General features: G+C 32.7%; 3 protein-coding genes across 3 annotated transcripts; 1 reads left to right on the top strand and 2 right to left on the bottom strand.

Moving 5' to 3' along the window:
• Positions 1–410: 410 nt before the first annotated feature.
• Positions 411–3,179, bottom strand: ND-42 (NADH dehydrogenase (ubiquinone) subunit ND-42). Its single transcript, XM_085194843.1, has 5 exons — positions 3,034–3,179; positions 2,256–2,960; positions 1,577–1,750; positions 769–984; positions 411–571 (listed from the first exon to the last, which is right to left on the bottom strand). Exons 2-5 carry the CDS (start codon positions 2,946–2,948, stop codon positions 470–472), a joined length of 1,185 nt encoding a protein of 394 aa, XP_085050969.1. The 5' UTR covers positions 2,949–2,960; positions 3,034–3,179; the 3' UTR covers positions 411–469.
• Positions 3,180–3,324: 145 nt separating this feature from the next.
• l(1)G0004 (RNA-binding protein pno1) lies at positions 3,325–5,209 on the top strand. Its single transcript, XM_085194846.1, has 3 exons — positions 3,325–3,670; positions 3,939–4,101; positions 4,837–5,209. The coding sequence occupies exons 1-3, from the start codon at positions 3,438–3,440 to the stop codon at positions 5,179–5,181; spliced, it is 741 nt and encodes a 246-aa protein (XP_085050972.1). The 5' UTR covers positions 3,325–3,437; the 3' UTR covers positions 5,182–5,209.
• Positions 5,210–5,281: 72 nt separating this feature from the next.
• Positions 5,282–12,469, bottom strand: LOC146533555 (EARP-interacting protein homolog). The gene is made up of 9 exons (XM_085194844.1): positions 12,254–12,469; positions 11,864–11,998; positions 11,018–11,164; positions 10,566–10,652; positions 9,946–10,134; positions 8,362–8,486; positions 7,784–7,885; positions 7,004–7,132; positions 5,282–6,550 (listed from the first exon to the last, which is right to left on the bottom strand). The coding sequence occupies exons 1-9, from the start codon at positions 12,293–12,295 to the stop codon at positions 6,388–6,390; spliced, it is 1,119 nt and encodes a 372-aa protein (XP_085050970.1). The 5' UTR covers positions 12,296–12,469; the 3' UTR covers positions 5,282–6,387.
• Positions 12,470–16,244: the final 3,775 nt, after the last annotated feature.

The following is a 16,244-nucleotide window of genomic DNA, read 5'->3' as shown; positions in this document are numbered from 1 at the left end:
CTTCATAACATTACAATGCACAAAAGTTCAGAACACCTAAGTAACTCTATAGCGGCCACGACTCGTTGACCGTGATGTATTGTAGTGCGTATTATCTGGCTGGCGCTTAAAAAAATGAATATAATCTATAATAAATAACATGAATATAATCTCCCGATTTGGAATCGAATCCACATCCGTCGCGCTCACAGTCGCCCGCTCGTGCCGGGGCGGTTCCCAATCCCAATAAAAGGGAGAATAAGATATTTAATATTATCAATACCTCGTTCTGGTAGCAAGGTAAAGCACTGTTACGTTTCACCATTCAACACACAATGCGTCGAGATTTCGGGGAAAAGTGGAAAGCAAAGTCTTAACACTACGTTCTGACTGCCTATTTACAGCATGAAGCTGAAAAAAAAAACTGTATATTCCAACATAATAATTTTATTCATATCATACATATTTTTCTACATAACACTTTGTTTATTTAGATGTGTTCAGTGTATTTGGGCATTTTGTTTTTTAATAGATTTCCTTCTTGATCTTGGTAGCCCTCCACATAATGGAACGCGGGATGGTCATAGATAACCTAAAATAAACAAAAAATAGATAATAAAAATATACATTGTTTGCTTATAATATTTTTAAAAATAGTTATATTAAGATTTTTATGCATTTTATTTGGCAAAGAGAACTAGTCCTTACATAAAAGAGGACTTATATGAAATAAAAAATTATAAAAATCTCGATAGATATAGTTCTATAGACTGGTGTTTTCTTTTATACCTTATCCCTTGCGTAAGAATCGTCTGCATTAGTTATCAACTCTGGCACATCAAATCTTGGTAAATTGAATAGATTCATCAAGTAATTCTTGTAATTTGTGTAAAGTGCTCGCTGTTCAGCCCATTCCATCTCTCGTGGTAGACGCCAGTCCTTCATTTTGGGTTCTTCTCTTTCCGTGTACTGGTCAAAGTTTAAACGCTCAATATCTTCTACTACCTGAGAATTGATAAAAAATATTGCCATTATTATTAAGTATTTTTTAAAACAATAAAAAATTTCATTAATTTGTTTTGTGACAAACTCAATACTGAGCTTTGCTTTTCAAATAGAACAGCAGAATTTGCATCCGCGAATCTTGGAAATCATTCAAGCAATCTGACCGTAAGTTTTTACTCAGCTACATTGAGATGTTTATACCTGTAATTATGATTTACAATGGGGTCCATGAGTTGTGGCTGGGTGTGCAATTTGTTATTAGTATCTTTCTTACTATTGATTATTTTCTTCTCAAGTGGACATTGCGCAAAAGTTCAGAAAGCCTAACTTCAATCGGTCACGACATGTCGATTATATATATTAAATATAATATATATAAATAATATGTTCTCATCAAGCTACGTCGAAATTATTATATGCATGGTTACAACCAAACCAACTTGTTATATGGCTTAGTGGTTACAGCACTTGGACGGTTTCCAAGAGATGCAGGTTCAAATGCCGCTACATTAAATTTTTTATGTTTTTTAAGTATGGATTAACACTTTAAGAAATGTTAATAAAACAATACAACTCTAATTGTTATACTTACAACTTCAACTTCACCACCACCAGTCCAATCATAAACCAGAAGCTCTGCGTGTGTAGATATGTCTCGCAAATAATTGTTCTTGTATTGACGTTCTACTTCCATTAAATAAGGTTTGGATAGAGCTTTGCCCTCCAACTCATGTTTATGGCCACGGCGTTTTACGGCTTCTTGTACCTAGAGTATGCATATATATTTTTTTAATACCAACATGAATCTTAAGGAGCAATATATAGGCTTATTTTTATGCAAGAATTTCAGGATAAAAAGTATGTTACTTATCCTTTTTGCAAAGTAGTCAGCTTTTATTAATAAAAATGTTAATTAAAATAAATATTTTATGTAATGAAACTTAAAAAGAAATTAGGTTTTGTCATAAAGATTAGAAGATTTGTAAGATATATTTTTTTGTAGCTTCTTACTGTACCACATATAGACAGAGAGAACTCAGATAAGACTCTTCATTCCCCATTCTCTAACCCATTTTTAAGATATTGTATGGTAAATGGAATAACTCAACATTACACATTATCTTCCTAGTAAGCATTAGTCAGAGCAAGTGAAAATAATTCATTCCCATGAGAAAGAAACGAACCCGCAACTGTCCCATTCACAGTCATACATTACCACTGTACCATAACAACCTGATATAATCTAATAGTATAATATTGCAAATAGAAACCTTGTCCACTGGCACATCCAAGTAAATGACAAGATGGGGTCGCATCAACTCCTCAATTGTGTTTGCCTTCAGCTCATAATAAACTGATTTAACTCCCTTACTTATGTAATTTTGTGAGAGCATAGCTTCCAAAAACACAAAGTCGGAATATGGCGACCTTTCTAGAATGACTCCTTGTCCAGTATTCAAGAGATGAGCTAGGGCATCAATATATTGATGATATCTTGCAATGTACATCATAATCTGATAATTTCCAGCAAGACGATGGTTAGGAGCAAGGTTAAAGTTAACATGGTCAAAGGTCCTAGTGTCTTCGGGTATATCTTTGTCGAACATACGAATGTCGACGCCATTTGCGCGAAGATAGTGAATATCCATGTTAGCTTCAGGGAAATGTTTCATATCAAGATCTTCGGCCAGCTTTTTAGCGAATTCTGTTTTCCCAGCAGCCACTGGTCCCTCGACGACTAAAAGTTTCGTGTTTTCGTCAAACCTGTGGGTGGTACGGTCAAACAGACTGCGAAGCCAACCGTAGTTTTTGTTTTCGTAGTCAAATGGTGCAGGTTTCGGGGGACGTGGTGGCAGCGATTCTCGCAAAGCCTTTCCCATTATAGTCCTGTTCTGAACGATAGTACATCCTGCTATTTTAGCACCTTGGACGGGGATCTTCACAAATCTTATAAGTGTCGCCATTTTCAATAGGATCTATAAATTTAAGGTAAGACGTAGTTTATAATTTATTAAAATAAAATGTATATGGTTATTTAATTTTTCTTACCTTTATTTAGTTCATAATTATAAAAATTCAGCTAAGATATATGACATAACACCTCTATTGGGTATTTTGACATAAGCGTTCCATTATTTTTTACATTGATGTATTATCTCCATATTAAATAAAAGAAATTAAATAAACATTACAAGAAATATCATTTGTATTTCTATTCATTTTTGAATATTTAATAAATTTCTTTTTTATTTATCTTTAGTTAAAAATATTTAAATGATTATTATTTAGTACTATACGATGTCTGTATTAAGAATTACACATCTGACACATGCAAATATTCATCTTTCTTTTATCTATGGTCAACGTCAAAGACCATGTGAGAATTATTTAACAACAAGAAAATATTAATTTTAGCAGTATTTTTCCTTAAGATCTTTGTATATATTAACAAAATGGAAGTAGAAAATATCAATGTGGATGAATTTTTGCCTGCCAAGAACCCTATAAAATTAAAAAATGTTCAAAACAAAGTTGCTTCTGAATCGGGAGAAGGTATGGACGTAGAACAACAAAATGATGCGGGTAAAAAACGAAAACGTCGATCTAAGTTGAAGAAAATAAAAAAAAATGCAGAGCCCAATGAAAGCAAAGAAAATATGAGGAAAGTTGCAGTACCAGCACACAGGTATATATATGTATAACCTCAAAAAAAATTTTTTTAAATAAGTGAAATAATTTACTATTATTGTTATGTAAAATATTATAACAGTTATAGTATATACATATTTATTAAGTTTTCCGAGTTTTCATCATTATTTATTTACCATTTTTTTTAAGTGTTCTGCTAAACTGTGCAAAAAAGCTACAAGTTTAATAATTATTATTTTTTACTTTTTTTAAATCATTGCGAATTGCATTTAAATTTTCATTAAATAATCCCCTTTTTTTAACAGATACACTCCATTAAGAGAAAATTGGTTAAAAATATTCACACCAATTGTAGAACATCTTTTGCTCCAAGTGCGTTTTAACACAAAAAGTCGTAATGTTGAAATCAGAGTTGGGCCAGAAACTAAAGATATAGCTAATTTACAAAAAGCTGCTGATTTTGTTAAGGTAAGTAACTTTTTTTACTACACTAATTAAAATTGTCTAATAATTATGTATGTTGGGTACTATTGGTATTATGATGTGGTAGAACAGTATAATAGTGAAATATTTAATATTTTTATTTCTTCATTCTGGTTACTAAGCAAAGTGTGGCATTGAGTTCCACTACTCTAAGATACTTTTTTTTTTTATTATACTGTTCTTTTCTTATATTGTAGCAGCAGCTGCAATATAAGAAACGAATGGCAGCTATCCTGAATGTAATGCGTGTAATGCAATTGACTTTGAAAAAAGTAACTGTTGAGTTTCTTGCCGGTTCTTCTCAGCAGAACTGCCTTCCGAACCGGTGGTAGCTTTTTGTTTATATGTTCATTCGACAATTCAAAAGTGCTTATAATAAGTTTATTTGAATAAAGAATATTTTGAATTTGAATTATTCATGTTGCATATAGCAGAGTAGGCAGAAGTCTGGGAACCTACCTACTTTCATACCCCACTTTCTACTGAATTCTGGAGACATTGTATGTTGAGTGGTGCTCACAACTCAAATCATGCATTATTGGAAATGAAATTGCCTGTTTATGCCCCTGTAGCATAACCGAGTTCAACTGGTCTTAAAACTAGATTCACTCCACTTATCTTGCCATGAGGAAAGTGTGGATTTGCTTTTTTTTTAATAGGATACTACTGTTGAAAAATTCAGTTGTGGGAATATTTAGTTCATATCATAATATTTTTCAGGCATTTGTCTATGGATTTGATGTTGAAGATGCACTAGCTTTACTAAGATTAGATGACTTATTTGTGGAATCTTTTGAGATAAAAGATGTGAAGACTCTACAGGGCGATCACTTAGGCAGAGCTATAGGCAGATTGGCCGGTAAAGCAGGCCGCACTAAGTTTACTATAGAAAATGTAACGAAAACTAGAATAGTTTTGGCCGATTCAAAAATTCACATATTGGGCAGTTATCAAAATATTGCTTTAGCAAGAAGAGCTATTTGCAATTTGATCATGGGTTCACCACCTTCCAAAGTGTATGGGAATCTGAGGAATGTCGCCAAACGAGTAGCTGAGAGATTCTAAATGTAAATAAATATATATTTATACTGTTGTTTTTTGTATGTTTATTATTTATTTTCTTTATTGAGAAAAGATATTGACTTCAGTAATAAAAAAATTAGAGTAAATATTATTGTGTATTGATATAAAGCAAATAAAAATATAATAGGAATGTATATATTATAATTACTTATTTATATTTACACTGCAATAACTTCTACAGAAGACATTTTTGAAAATTAAAAGATAAACAAGTATAACTACTATATATATACCTACCAAATAGCATATATACCCTTGGGCTATTGGCTATTTCACAAGTGTAACAATAAAATATATTGTAAAATGCGAGGGTTGTGAGCTTGATTCCTATTGGGGAAAATATTTATTTTTATTTCTGCTCTCTGGTAATCAAAGCTTGTGGTTGAGCTCCTCCATACTACATGCCAATATTTCCAGTAATAGATAACAGAATCTTAACAGTATATCTTACCAATATAGCGGTTGAGATGTGATACCACTATTTAATATGATCTTATTTATTTTACACTAAATGAGTAAAATTAAAAATCCAAATTTTGTGGAGAAATTGTCCAAATTTATTTAACTCACAGATACGTGAAGAGAAAATAATCACAGAAGGAAATAAAGAAATTTAAATAAATACCAATAGAAAATACAAGGTAAACTAGCACGTAATAGCAAGAAGTTAAGGTTGAGAATTGAATGCAAGCTAAGAGAGCAATGGATACACAAGTGAATGTCGCAAGCGATTCTAGCCGACCCTTTAAACGTGGCGATGCTAGCTAGCAGCCTACGACACGCATAGCAAAAAAACTCGGAACAGGTTTGAATTGTTCCAATGCGCTGCGTGCGGATGATTATGGCATGAAGCTACAAAAAAAGAACTGATAATTCTTAAATATAATGTTACAGGTGTTTTTGTAATATCATTATAGTATTATTTATAATTAATGAATAAAAGATTTTTCAAATGGCATAAAATAAAGAATGCAAATTTTACAAGACTTCTGAAAACTCTCAAATAGTCAATTAATTTCATTATAAGTTATAATACCTTCGAGCAAAAAATAATAGCCTTATTTTTATAGATATCTATTTATCTATAAAAACGTTGACCATTTAGAACAATGATTACCTAATATTTTTAACATACTTTTTACTTGTAAAACATCAACTTAAACACAAAAGTAAATAAATAAAATATTATTATAATAAAATTCTATATTTAAAGTGTCTCGGTACTCTAGACAGCACGAGGCGCGCGTCGTAACTCAGGGACGCAAACGTCCAGGGCTCGGCGGCGCTCCACTCCGCGCAGTACACAGAGTCCTCGTGTTGTTCGTAGGATTGTAGAACACCATCTTCTAGACTGGAATTATTTTAGTTTTATTAGTTTTCTTTATATTTTATGGTTTTAGAGGCTTTTGTGGTGGGATTTGTTAAGTTGTTTAATTGAGTAGTTTATATAGTCAACTCAACTTACTCAAGTAATATGAATTCACTTCATTCACTCGGGATTAAAGCATATGGAATAAATATTTAATTTAATAGCAAAAATTACACTCATTATCACATGGTTTTAAAAGTAGCATATGTGGTAATAAGTGTTATTTGTATTATATAATCAAACACTTATAGTAAGCTTATATTTTTTTAAATACTTTTCATGGTTTCTTCAAAAAAAATACAACAATTCAATAGACCTTCAATATTTTCGGAAAGTAGAGACGCCATGTTCTCTTAACATATAGTTTTGTCTGTCTATCCTGCCATATATGAGAGATGCAAGAAAAAAATTTTAATATTTAAATGAAATACATACACCTGCCCCTTTCTCTCCTCGTCCTCAGGCTCACAGATGCTGGCGGCTGCTGTCAGTAAGGCTCTGGCATCAGAACTGCCTGTCAGTAACAATTGTTCGTGGTATGTATTGTATCTTACTGTCCATACCCTGTAAGGTGATAGAATAAGATATTTAAAACATGTAAATGCTCAATTATTAAAATTATTTCTATTACATTTTTAAACTTTTATATCACACTTAGGAAAGAAAAATTATTAAATACTTTATAAGTAAAAAAAACAATGATAAAATTTAAATATATATATTTTTTTTAATCAACTCATTCACACGTCATTTAAGAGTAACTCAGGGACAGAGTACCCTCTTCCCTACCCAACTGGCGTCGTTGTAAAAGCGGGCTAACAGCATTAACCTCAACACCGAAAAAAAATATAACTTAATATCAATTTACTTAATAGTTCCCTTTGCCTACCCTGCTACATGCGCAACTCAGCTTGGTACTAGAGAAAATTATACTTTTCTTAAAGTGTCTAATCGCGTTCAAAAAGTAGAGAAAGTAATTTATATTATTCTCTCTGCCTAGCTTACAAAAAAAAAAGCATATTAAAAAAAAACTCAATGTCGCCGTCGTGGCGTAAGTTCCGCTACTCTTCACGCCATGCCTTCAGATTTCGGCGAAAAGTGGGGAACGGAAATGTCTTAATGGAGAACGGAATATTTTACCATTACGTTCCCAGATTTCCTTTGCCTACCCTGCTATGTGCGGGATACAGCGTGAAGAAAAAATAAATATAATACCAATGTGAATGATCAGATCTACTAAATATAGGCTCCTTTCCGTTTCTATAGTCCCAAATGTTTAACGCTGCATCGTCACCTGCACTTGCCAAATGAAATTGTCTGCAAAAAAATAAATAAATCTATCAATAACATACTCAAAAGTTTAATCTAATTAATTGTTGTCGTACTTTTTTTTAAGCTGTAGTAAACTTTAAAAAAATACGACAACAATTCCGCTTATAGTAAGGTGGCAGAAGGAACCCAGTATTAAAACACTTCGTTTCCCACTTGCCGCCGAATTTTGAGCTCAAATCATGACTGCGCTTTTGCGTCTTATTGTCTATACTTATAATAAAGTCCTGACGGATCGATATCTGTACATGGAATATATACAGAGGGTAACTAGTAAAACACTTAATTCCCCAAGCATTGCGCAATTGTTGAGACATTGCGATATGAGTGGCAAAACTCAACGCCGTCGTCTACCAGCACGAGACAATTATTAATCATTCCCCCAAGTGGGAATAGAACAACAACAATTATTAGTCAGCCTCTAATAAATATTGTCTTTGAAAATATTTTGTTTATTTTCTTACCTATTAGGATTAAAATCTAAATCCCTAGCAAGTTGTCTGTGAGCGCCATCTACAGTCCACGCTGGTTTATTACAATCCGTCCGTATGTCAAAACATTTTATATGCGTATCTTGTAATACTGCAAACTGTAATGAAATTACATCTTTTACATTGAAATAAATGAACAATTCACAAAATAAAAAAAATTGACTTTTAACATTATTATTTTGTATTTTTGGTATGAATGGAAGTCTTCTTCTTCTTCCTCCTGGCATTAATCCCGGCTATTGCCAGAGTCTGCCTTCCTACACAACCTACTCCACTTTGCACGATCTTTTGCATCCTCGGTGGTTAGACCATTGGCTCTCATGTCCTGCATCACGACATCCAACCAGCGCTTCCTTGGGCGTCCGGGAGGTCGCACCCCAGGGACTGGTATAGCAAGGCACTTGCGTCCGACATAGTTCTTAGGCCGGCGCGTAACGTGGCCAAACCATCTCAAGCGACTCTCTTGGAGCTTATCCGCTACGTCACGGACCCCAAGACTACCTCGAATGAATGTGTTGCGTATGCGGTCAGACCGCGTTACGCCGCACATCCACCTCAGCATCTTCATTTCCGTGACGTGAAGCTCCTGAGTGTGCCGAGATAGTGCTGGCCAACATTCGCTGCCGTATAAAAGAACCGGTCGGACGATGCTCTTGTATATCAGCCCCTTGAGCTTGGGCGGTATTCTGCGGTCGCAGACCACACCAGTGACCTCCCGCCATTTGGCCCAGGCAGCGCTTATCCGGCCATGGACATCGTGATCGATGCCTCCAGACTCGTGCATAACGGATCCAAGGTACCTGAACTTCTCCGACTTAACGGCTGGCTCAGGACCTATAAGGATGGTGCTCGAGTCCCGGCTCCCGCAGGCCATGTACTCTGTCTTCGACACATTTAGTTTAAGACCGCCGTTCTCAAGCGTACCCTTCCAGAGGTTCACTTTACGCTCCAGCGTCAGTCGGTTCTCGGCAATGAGTGCTATGTCGTCGGCATACATCATCAGCCATGGAGGCTGGTCCTGGATGTGAGCCGAGACAGTATCGAGCACTACATTGAATAAGAACGGACTAAGAGCCAAGCCCTGGTGAACCCCCACCGTAATCGGGAAGGGTCTAGTGTCGCCAACAGCAGTCCTAACCATAGAAGCGGAATCGCGGTACATGTCTCTGATAATCTCAATATAGGCCTCAGGGATCCTTTTGGATCGCAATGCCCACCAGATACACTGACGAGGCACACAGTCAAAGGCCTTCTGCAGATCTAAAAAGGCCACATGCAGAGCTCTCCTTTTTTTTGTTATGAATGGAAGTAGTGGTATAAAAATGACCCCTTTCAAATATTAAATTTTTGTTTTCTGATTAAACGCGTGGGTTCCATTCCCACTCAAGGGAATCAATTATTCTCATTTTCTCTCTCTGGCTCAATAAGTCAAAGCGAGGAGTTTAGTTCCAACACTCAACACACAATGTATCAAAAATTTGATCGAACAACGAATCGCCCTGAACGCCAAACTTCAGAGTGGTCACAACTCGTAGATCATACTGTATATATAATTACTTGATTATGACTCTGGGAGCTCCATTTCCCACCAGTAAATTTCAACCTTGTCCTGCCTTCAGGTTCTATACAGGCCACTTGATCACCGGTGCCTATGTCTCGAATACTGACATAATTGTCCAAAACTATACCGATTTTGTTTGGGTCTGAGCAATGCCATTCAGCACATCTGATTTCTTCTTCAGGTTTCTGGAGAAAGAATGTTCTAACTTGTATATAATTATAATAAATAAAAAAATATAGAGTAGGGTATTTATAGGTTGTGGGTTTGATTCCCACCAGATGAATTAACTATTAATATTTCCTTGCCCTGGTAACAAGGTAAGGCGCGGCGTTGAGTTAAGTTAATAGACACATATTGACTCAAGTTTGGGATGAAAATGAACAACACTAGGCAATCTGCTGTGTGGCAAAAGCATGAAGATTCCATTCATATGTTAATCATTTGAAAGAAGTCTTATTAAATTTACTGACTGAACATAAATTATGGTTGTGGGTTCAATTTTATAGGACATTAGGTTTCAGAATTTTCCCTGCTATATGTAATATAAAGAATCAAACTTAAAAAAAAATTGCATATACATATATGTATCAGAAATGTTTAACAATATGAAACTCACATCTGGTGTGATTGTCTTCAGTACCTCCATTCCCTCTGCATTTCTATTCTGTACCGCACTTAAGTCATCTAAGTCTTTAGGAATCACCTAAAAAAAGAATTGAACATATTAAAGAGTCCTGAAATGTTGAAATTACATATTGTCTTGTATTTTAATAGAAAATATGGAGAGGCTTGTTACTTGTCAAAAAATATGTATTTGGTAGTATGGTCTGACTGTAAACACAATTGTTGTGGAATAAAATACCACTTGGTGAATAAATTATTTCCATTTTGCTACTCTGGCAAAACAACCTATGGTGTTGAGATTTACCCCTCAACAACCTAGATACAACTAAATTTCAGATGAGAATGGTGAATGGATTGTATTGATACTAGATTCTCTCTCCCAATCTTGCTGTATAAAGGACACATTGGGAAAATAATAAAAAGAAAAAAATATACATAACTCACATCGGTTGTAGGAAGCTTGAAGATAGAAACACCCATAGTACATTGACTAGTGTCTGGGTCGTAAGCACTGTGTGTAGTCATCAATATAGCAGCATCATGAGGCGAACAACGGAGATGCCATATTTCACCAATATCATGTTTGAATACCTAAAATATTATTTAATAAGTTATGTTTGTTTAAAATCTCTGGAATGAATAATCAGATTTTTTTTTGCTCAGGAGTACCATAAGCTATATACAGTTTCATTCTTAGTTAGCCTAAATAACAATAATTAGGAATGTCAACATATTGTTTTAATCATGTGCGCTGCAGAAGTAGTTAAATAAATTAATATGTAGTACATATTACATATAGTATTACAAAAACATTCAATTTCATTGACATGATGACACCATATATGTTTATCTTTTATAAATAAGTCACAAAAAGTTTTTTTACAAGAAAAGTTATTCCATCAAAAATTTTTTTTGAAGATAAGCTTTTAAAGCATGTAAATTGGATGTATACTTTTTGAGAAAATGTAAAATTAAAATAATTAACCAGTCTGTTAACAGCCGCAAGCCTAGGCTCTAGTGCACTTTGTCAGAATTATGAAAAATTATTAAATGTATAAATTATATAAAAAATATAGGTGGTATGCAGGCAAGGCTATGAGTGGGCCGCTAGTTAATAATATAAGGTCAATATTTAAATTATTTTTGTTTCCCCACTGTGTTAGATAAAGAGCTATGTTGAGTTTCACCATGCAATGTATATGGAATTATCTCCCATCTAGTAATAAGACACAGACTATCCTGCTATGAAGGAAAAGGTGTGAAGCTCCTTTTTATATAACATTATCTTACCTTTGTATGCAATGCTCCTGTATCTTCCTCTAATTCTACAACATGAACCTGATTTGTATTAGGTTTTAAACTCTGAGTTCCAATTAAAAATCTTATTGCATCACTTTCTCCATATTGTGGAGATAGGGCCCTCGTCTAAAACATACCTTTAACTTTATTTTTATACATTTCCTGTTATTTTTAACTTCTAGATGATTATTATTATATATTTATTATTAGATTTCTAGTTATTCGCCCAATGCTTAATTTTATAGCTTTAACTTTATATAAAAATATTCGGACGACGAAGATAAAAATTATAAAACAAATTTATAATTATTATCTTTTTATTTTTAAACTTTACTTAATTCAAAACATATTGAACAATATTGTCAATATAAATTTTATCACCTGGTTTTCTAGACCGTAAATGATTGAGTTGCCTTCTTCCATTGTTTAAAATGTATAACTAAGATATAATTCTACAGTGATATTTCTAATTAAAAAGTGTACATTTTAATTATAAATAAACTCAATTAATAAAGACAATAACAATCATTAAATAGCGAGTTTTTAACTTTTTTGTAATAAGACTTAGAAAATGTCACTTTTGGTTTTGATTATGACAAGTAATCTAAAGTGACATTAGTCAAGCGTTATAAAACAATAAATAACAAGAAACATTGGCGAAATGAATTGTGCTCAACTGGCACGCTCGAAACGCCATATATCAAGAATTCAATTCAATTCAATTCAATAACAAGAATTTATAACAAGACGTAATTTTAAAGATAATAATGTTATATATAATTAAATTTAAGAATTTCTATAATTATAATTAGTCTAATATATATTTATAATACATTTCATTTTTTTACCTTTCTAGTAGTCAATAATTATTGAGTATGAAATCCTTGGCCCTCTTCTTAATAAATCTTCTATTTTAAAGTTGATTAAAAAAGGATGTAGCCAAGAATAAAAAAAAATTGTATGTAGCATAATATGACTCGAAATTACATGAAAAATATGTTAAAAATATTTAACAACTTTAAAAGCTATACTTAAAAACGTTTATACAATATTATTTAGACAGACACGCTTCTATAATATTATAAAGATACGATATACGATTAGACAAAGACCAAAGTACTTACAAAACTTGACTTCAGAGTTCAGAAATCATCAACGCAAAATATATTAACGAAAAATTTTAAAAAACGTTTTAAAGTTTTTCGTTCATAAAACTATTTCTATAATATTTTATCGAATTCAACTCTTATTTCATTTATGATACATAATTTATAATAGACATTCTAAGTTTAATAATCAAATAATTATTGAATTATATAGGTATTAAATTATTATAGATAAGATTTAATATACTTTTATATTTATCGTCTTTGATTGAGGACTACACAACACCACAAATGAACAAGTTATATTTGTTTCGAACGGTAAATAAATTGTGTTTGAATTAAAATAGTCATTAAAAAAGTAATATTTCAATGCAAATATATTATTATTTTAGATGTTAACCTATGGTAGAATTTATTTCTAAAGCTACATTCTCGACTTTCCAATAAAGTAGATAGGGAGTAACCTACTTTATTCGTTGATGCCAATAATGATAATTCGAAGATGCGAATGTTCACACTATCTCTAGTAAGTAGATTTGGTTGAACGTTTGCATCTGCATTCGTAATTGCGGTAATTTTCAAATCTGCATTCGTAACCATATTTGCTTTTTGCAATACGAATATTTATTAAATACAGATGTGGTGCAGCGAGACATTATTATCACTACCCCCAGATGTCCAGTGAATGTTCTACGATGAAAAACGTTTTATGACGTTGGCTTAAGTAATTTGTGAATCTCTACCGGCCAGAATGGATTGTCAAAAAGCGACCATTTTCTCTTTTGGTATGCTTATATAGCTTCTTCTTTAACTTTTATAAATATCAATCAATGAAAACAACAAAAATTGTTCAAGTCATTTATTGTCAGATATGATTAAAACGTCTGAACCTGTTAACAATACAGTATTTACAAATCCTAAGCCTGATATTCTTGCCAGAAACATCAGAGTAACGAGATAATACTTTTACCAATTTTGAATGAATACTTAATTTATGATGCACTAAGTTTTGATACCTTCTAATATACACATGCTAAGGACCCGTTGGCAGCTTCGCCCGCTACACCGTGAATAATTTACTAATTTGCATTAGATACTTTCGTTTTCTAATAATAATATTTAAAAAAATATATCTAGCCAATGCAATAAAACAGATATATATTAAAATTTTGAACGAATACTATTCTTAAATTGGTATAACTTTTTTTATTTAAAAGCGGTTTAAAATAAATCACACACTAGATGTTAAGGGAAAATTTCCAACATACAACAGTGAAATGTGATTAAATTGGTTAAACCGTTTCTGAGATTAACGTGAAATAACACATAGACAAACAGACAACATTTTTAAAATGTATTGTTTTCGATTTACATTTTTTTCTTATATATCTGCCACAGACACCGATCTGTTACCATTTTATTATAAGTAGATCTGATAAATTGTTAGGTAATTTATCTTTTACTCTATTCTATTAGTAAATGTTGTTAAATGGTAACTAAAATCCAAATGCATATCTGTATCCGGCGAGATTTGTTTTTAAAAATCTACATCTGTATATGTGGATATGGTATCCGCAACAACCCTAGTACATAGGTACACTAAGTGGTTTTTCCTGAAAATGATTGGTATCGATTAGTAGATACAGATCTAGATTGTAGGTGCATTTAAAACGTACTTAAAATAAATTGCCAACCGATAAACACGCAAAAGTTAAACGTTAACAGAGAAAATTGCTAGAATTATCCTAGCAATTTTCTTAAAATAAGAAATAAAAACATCACGATTCTCAATGATTTATTGTTAAATAAGAGAATGCTACTCAATTTATACAACAATAACACTTAGATAGCGTATGATAACAATAATTATTATTTTACATTTTTCTTAACTTATACCAAATTATTTTTTTACTAGCAATATATTTTTTAAACAACAAACCAAAAAGTCTAAAGAAAAGCAAAATACTATTTAGGATTTATCGCAAAAAAATAAGTAATATTTTTGGAGATTTACCTACCCTTAATGATGTAGATTTTTTATTTTTCGCTTAGGTTGCTATTAAGCAATTAGCCACAGTCTATTTGGTAAGACCAAAAAAAACTTCGCGCCTTATATACTTAGTGGAATAGGCAAAGGGAATGCAATATCAAGTCGGTTTCCTACGCACCGCTTAATTTTCAATATATTTCATGCTTAATGACGGAATTCAACTCTGTACTTTGTTTTGTTAACAGTTTTGTTGACAAAAGTAATGAAACTAAAATTGCCCATAGTGGGAGTCGAATCCACAAACAAGGAGACGCTGCCCCATTGCATCACGACTGCTTCCATAATATTTTAAACATACAATTCTATTTATCAAAAAATATAAAGTAAAAGATATCTTATATTATACGTTATGAATCACAGGCGATTTACACATAAATATTAGGATTTGAACCAAAAGCGGATATAGCAGAGATATAAACCGGAACCCATTCAGATAGCTGTGGGAACATCCTGGGAAAACAGACGGCTACGATTAGCTATCTTCGCCTATGTTATATAATTATGTATGCGAAACGTTGGCGCCGGCCGATGACCAAACGTAAACGAAATCACGTGTGAAATTGTTGATAGATAATTGTTTTTTCGAATTATGGAGTCGATGGCGACCAAAACGCGGCTTCGCCCGCTCAAACTTATTGTTATATTATATCCAAATTACACAAAATCCTTACGCAAATTGTAGTCTGTGTTATTCTGATGTATAAGCTAAGTACTATAAAGTTTCATCCAAATTCGATCAGTGGTTTTTGCATGTAAGTGGCAAGCACAAACTTTTATATTTATAATAGATGCTATAGTAGGATAATGGGAATTGTAATGGATTTTGTGCACAATAAAATATATGTTAGCTTCATTCTGAAACAGCAGGGAAAAAAGTGTCAAGATGCTCTATCGGACTCAAAACTCAGACGCGTTTTTAACAGAATAGAGAAATGAAAATTATAAAACCCTGCAGTGAGAATCGAACCTACAACCTGCTGATGCTTTAATGCTGTGGATTCTAATTAACCAGTACACGCATACACACATATATTGATAGCAAATACAATACGAAATGTCAATAGGTTTTTTTCGTTATCATTTAAAAACTACCCTTCCCCCGCATTCAGAGGAACCCCAAAAACCATAAGGAACTTCTAAATATACCTGTAATTTAATATAAATGTTGAACAAGTCTTCTTCAGAAATTGTATCATGAATATTTGTATTTTCAAAA

This window comes from Heliconius melpomene, chromosome 12 (genome assembly GCF_056956725.1).
Source record: "Heliconius melpomene rosina isolate 202511_hmr_F chromosome 12, ASM5695672v1, whole genome shotgun sequence".
In the NCBI taxonomy this organism is placed as follows: Eukaryota; Metazoa; Arthropoda; class Insecta; order Lepidoptera; family Nymphalidae; genus Heliconius; species Heliconius melpomene.
The sequence above is the reverse complement of the archived record's forward strand: the minus strand, read 5'-3'. Positions and strand labels throughout refer to the sequence as shown.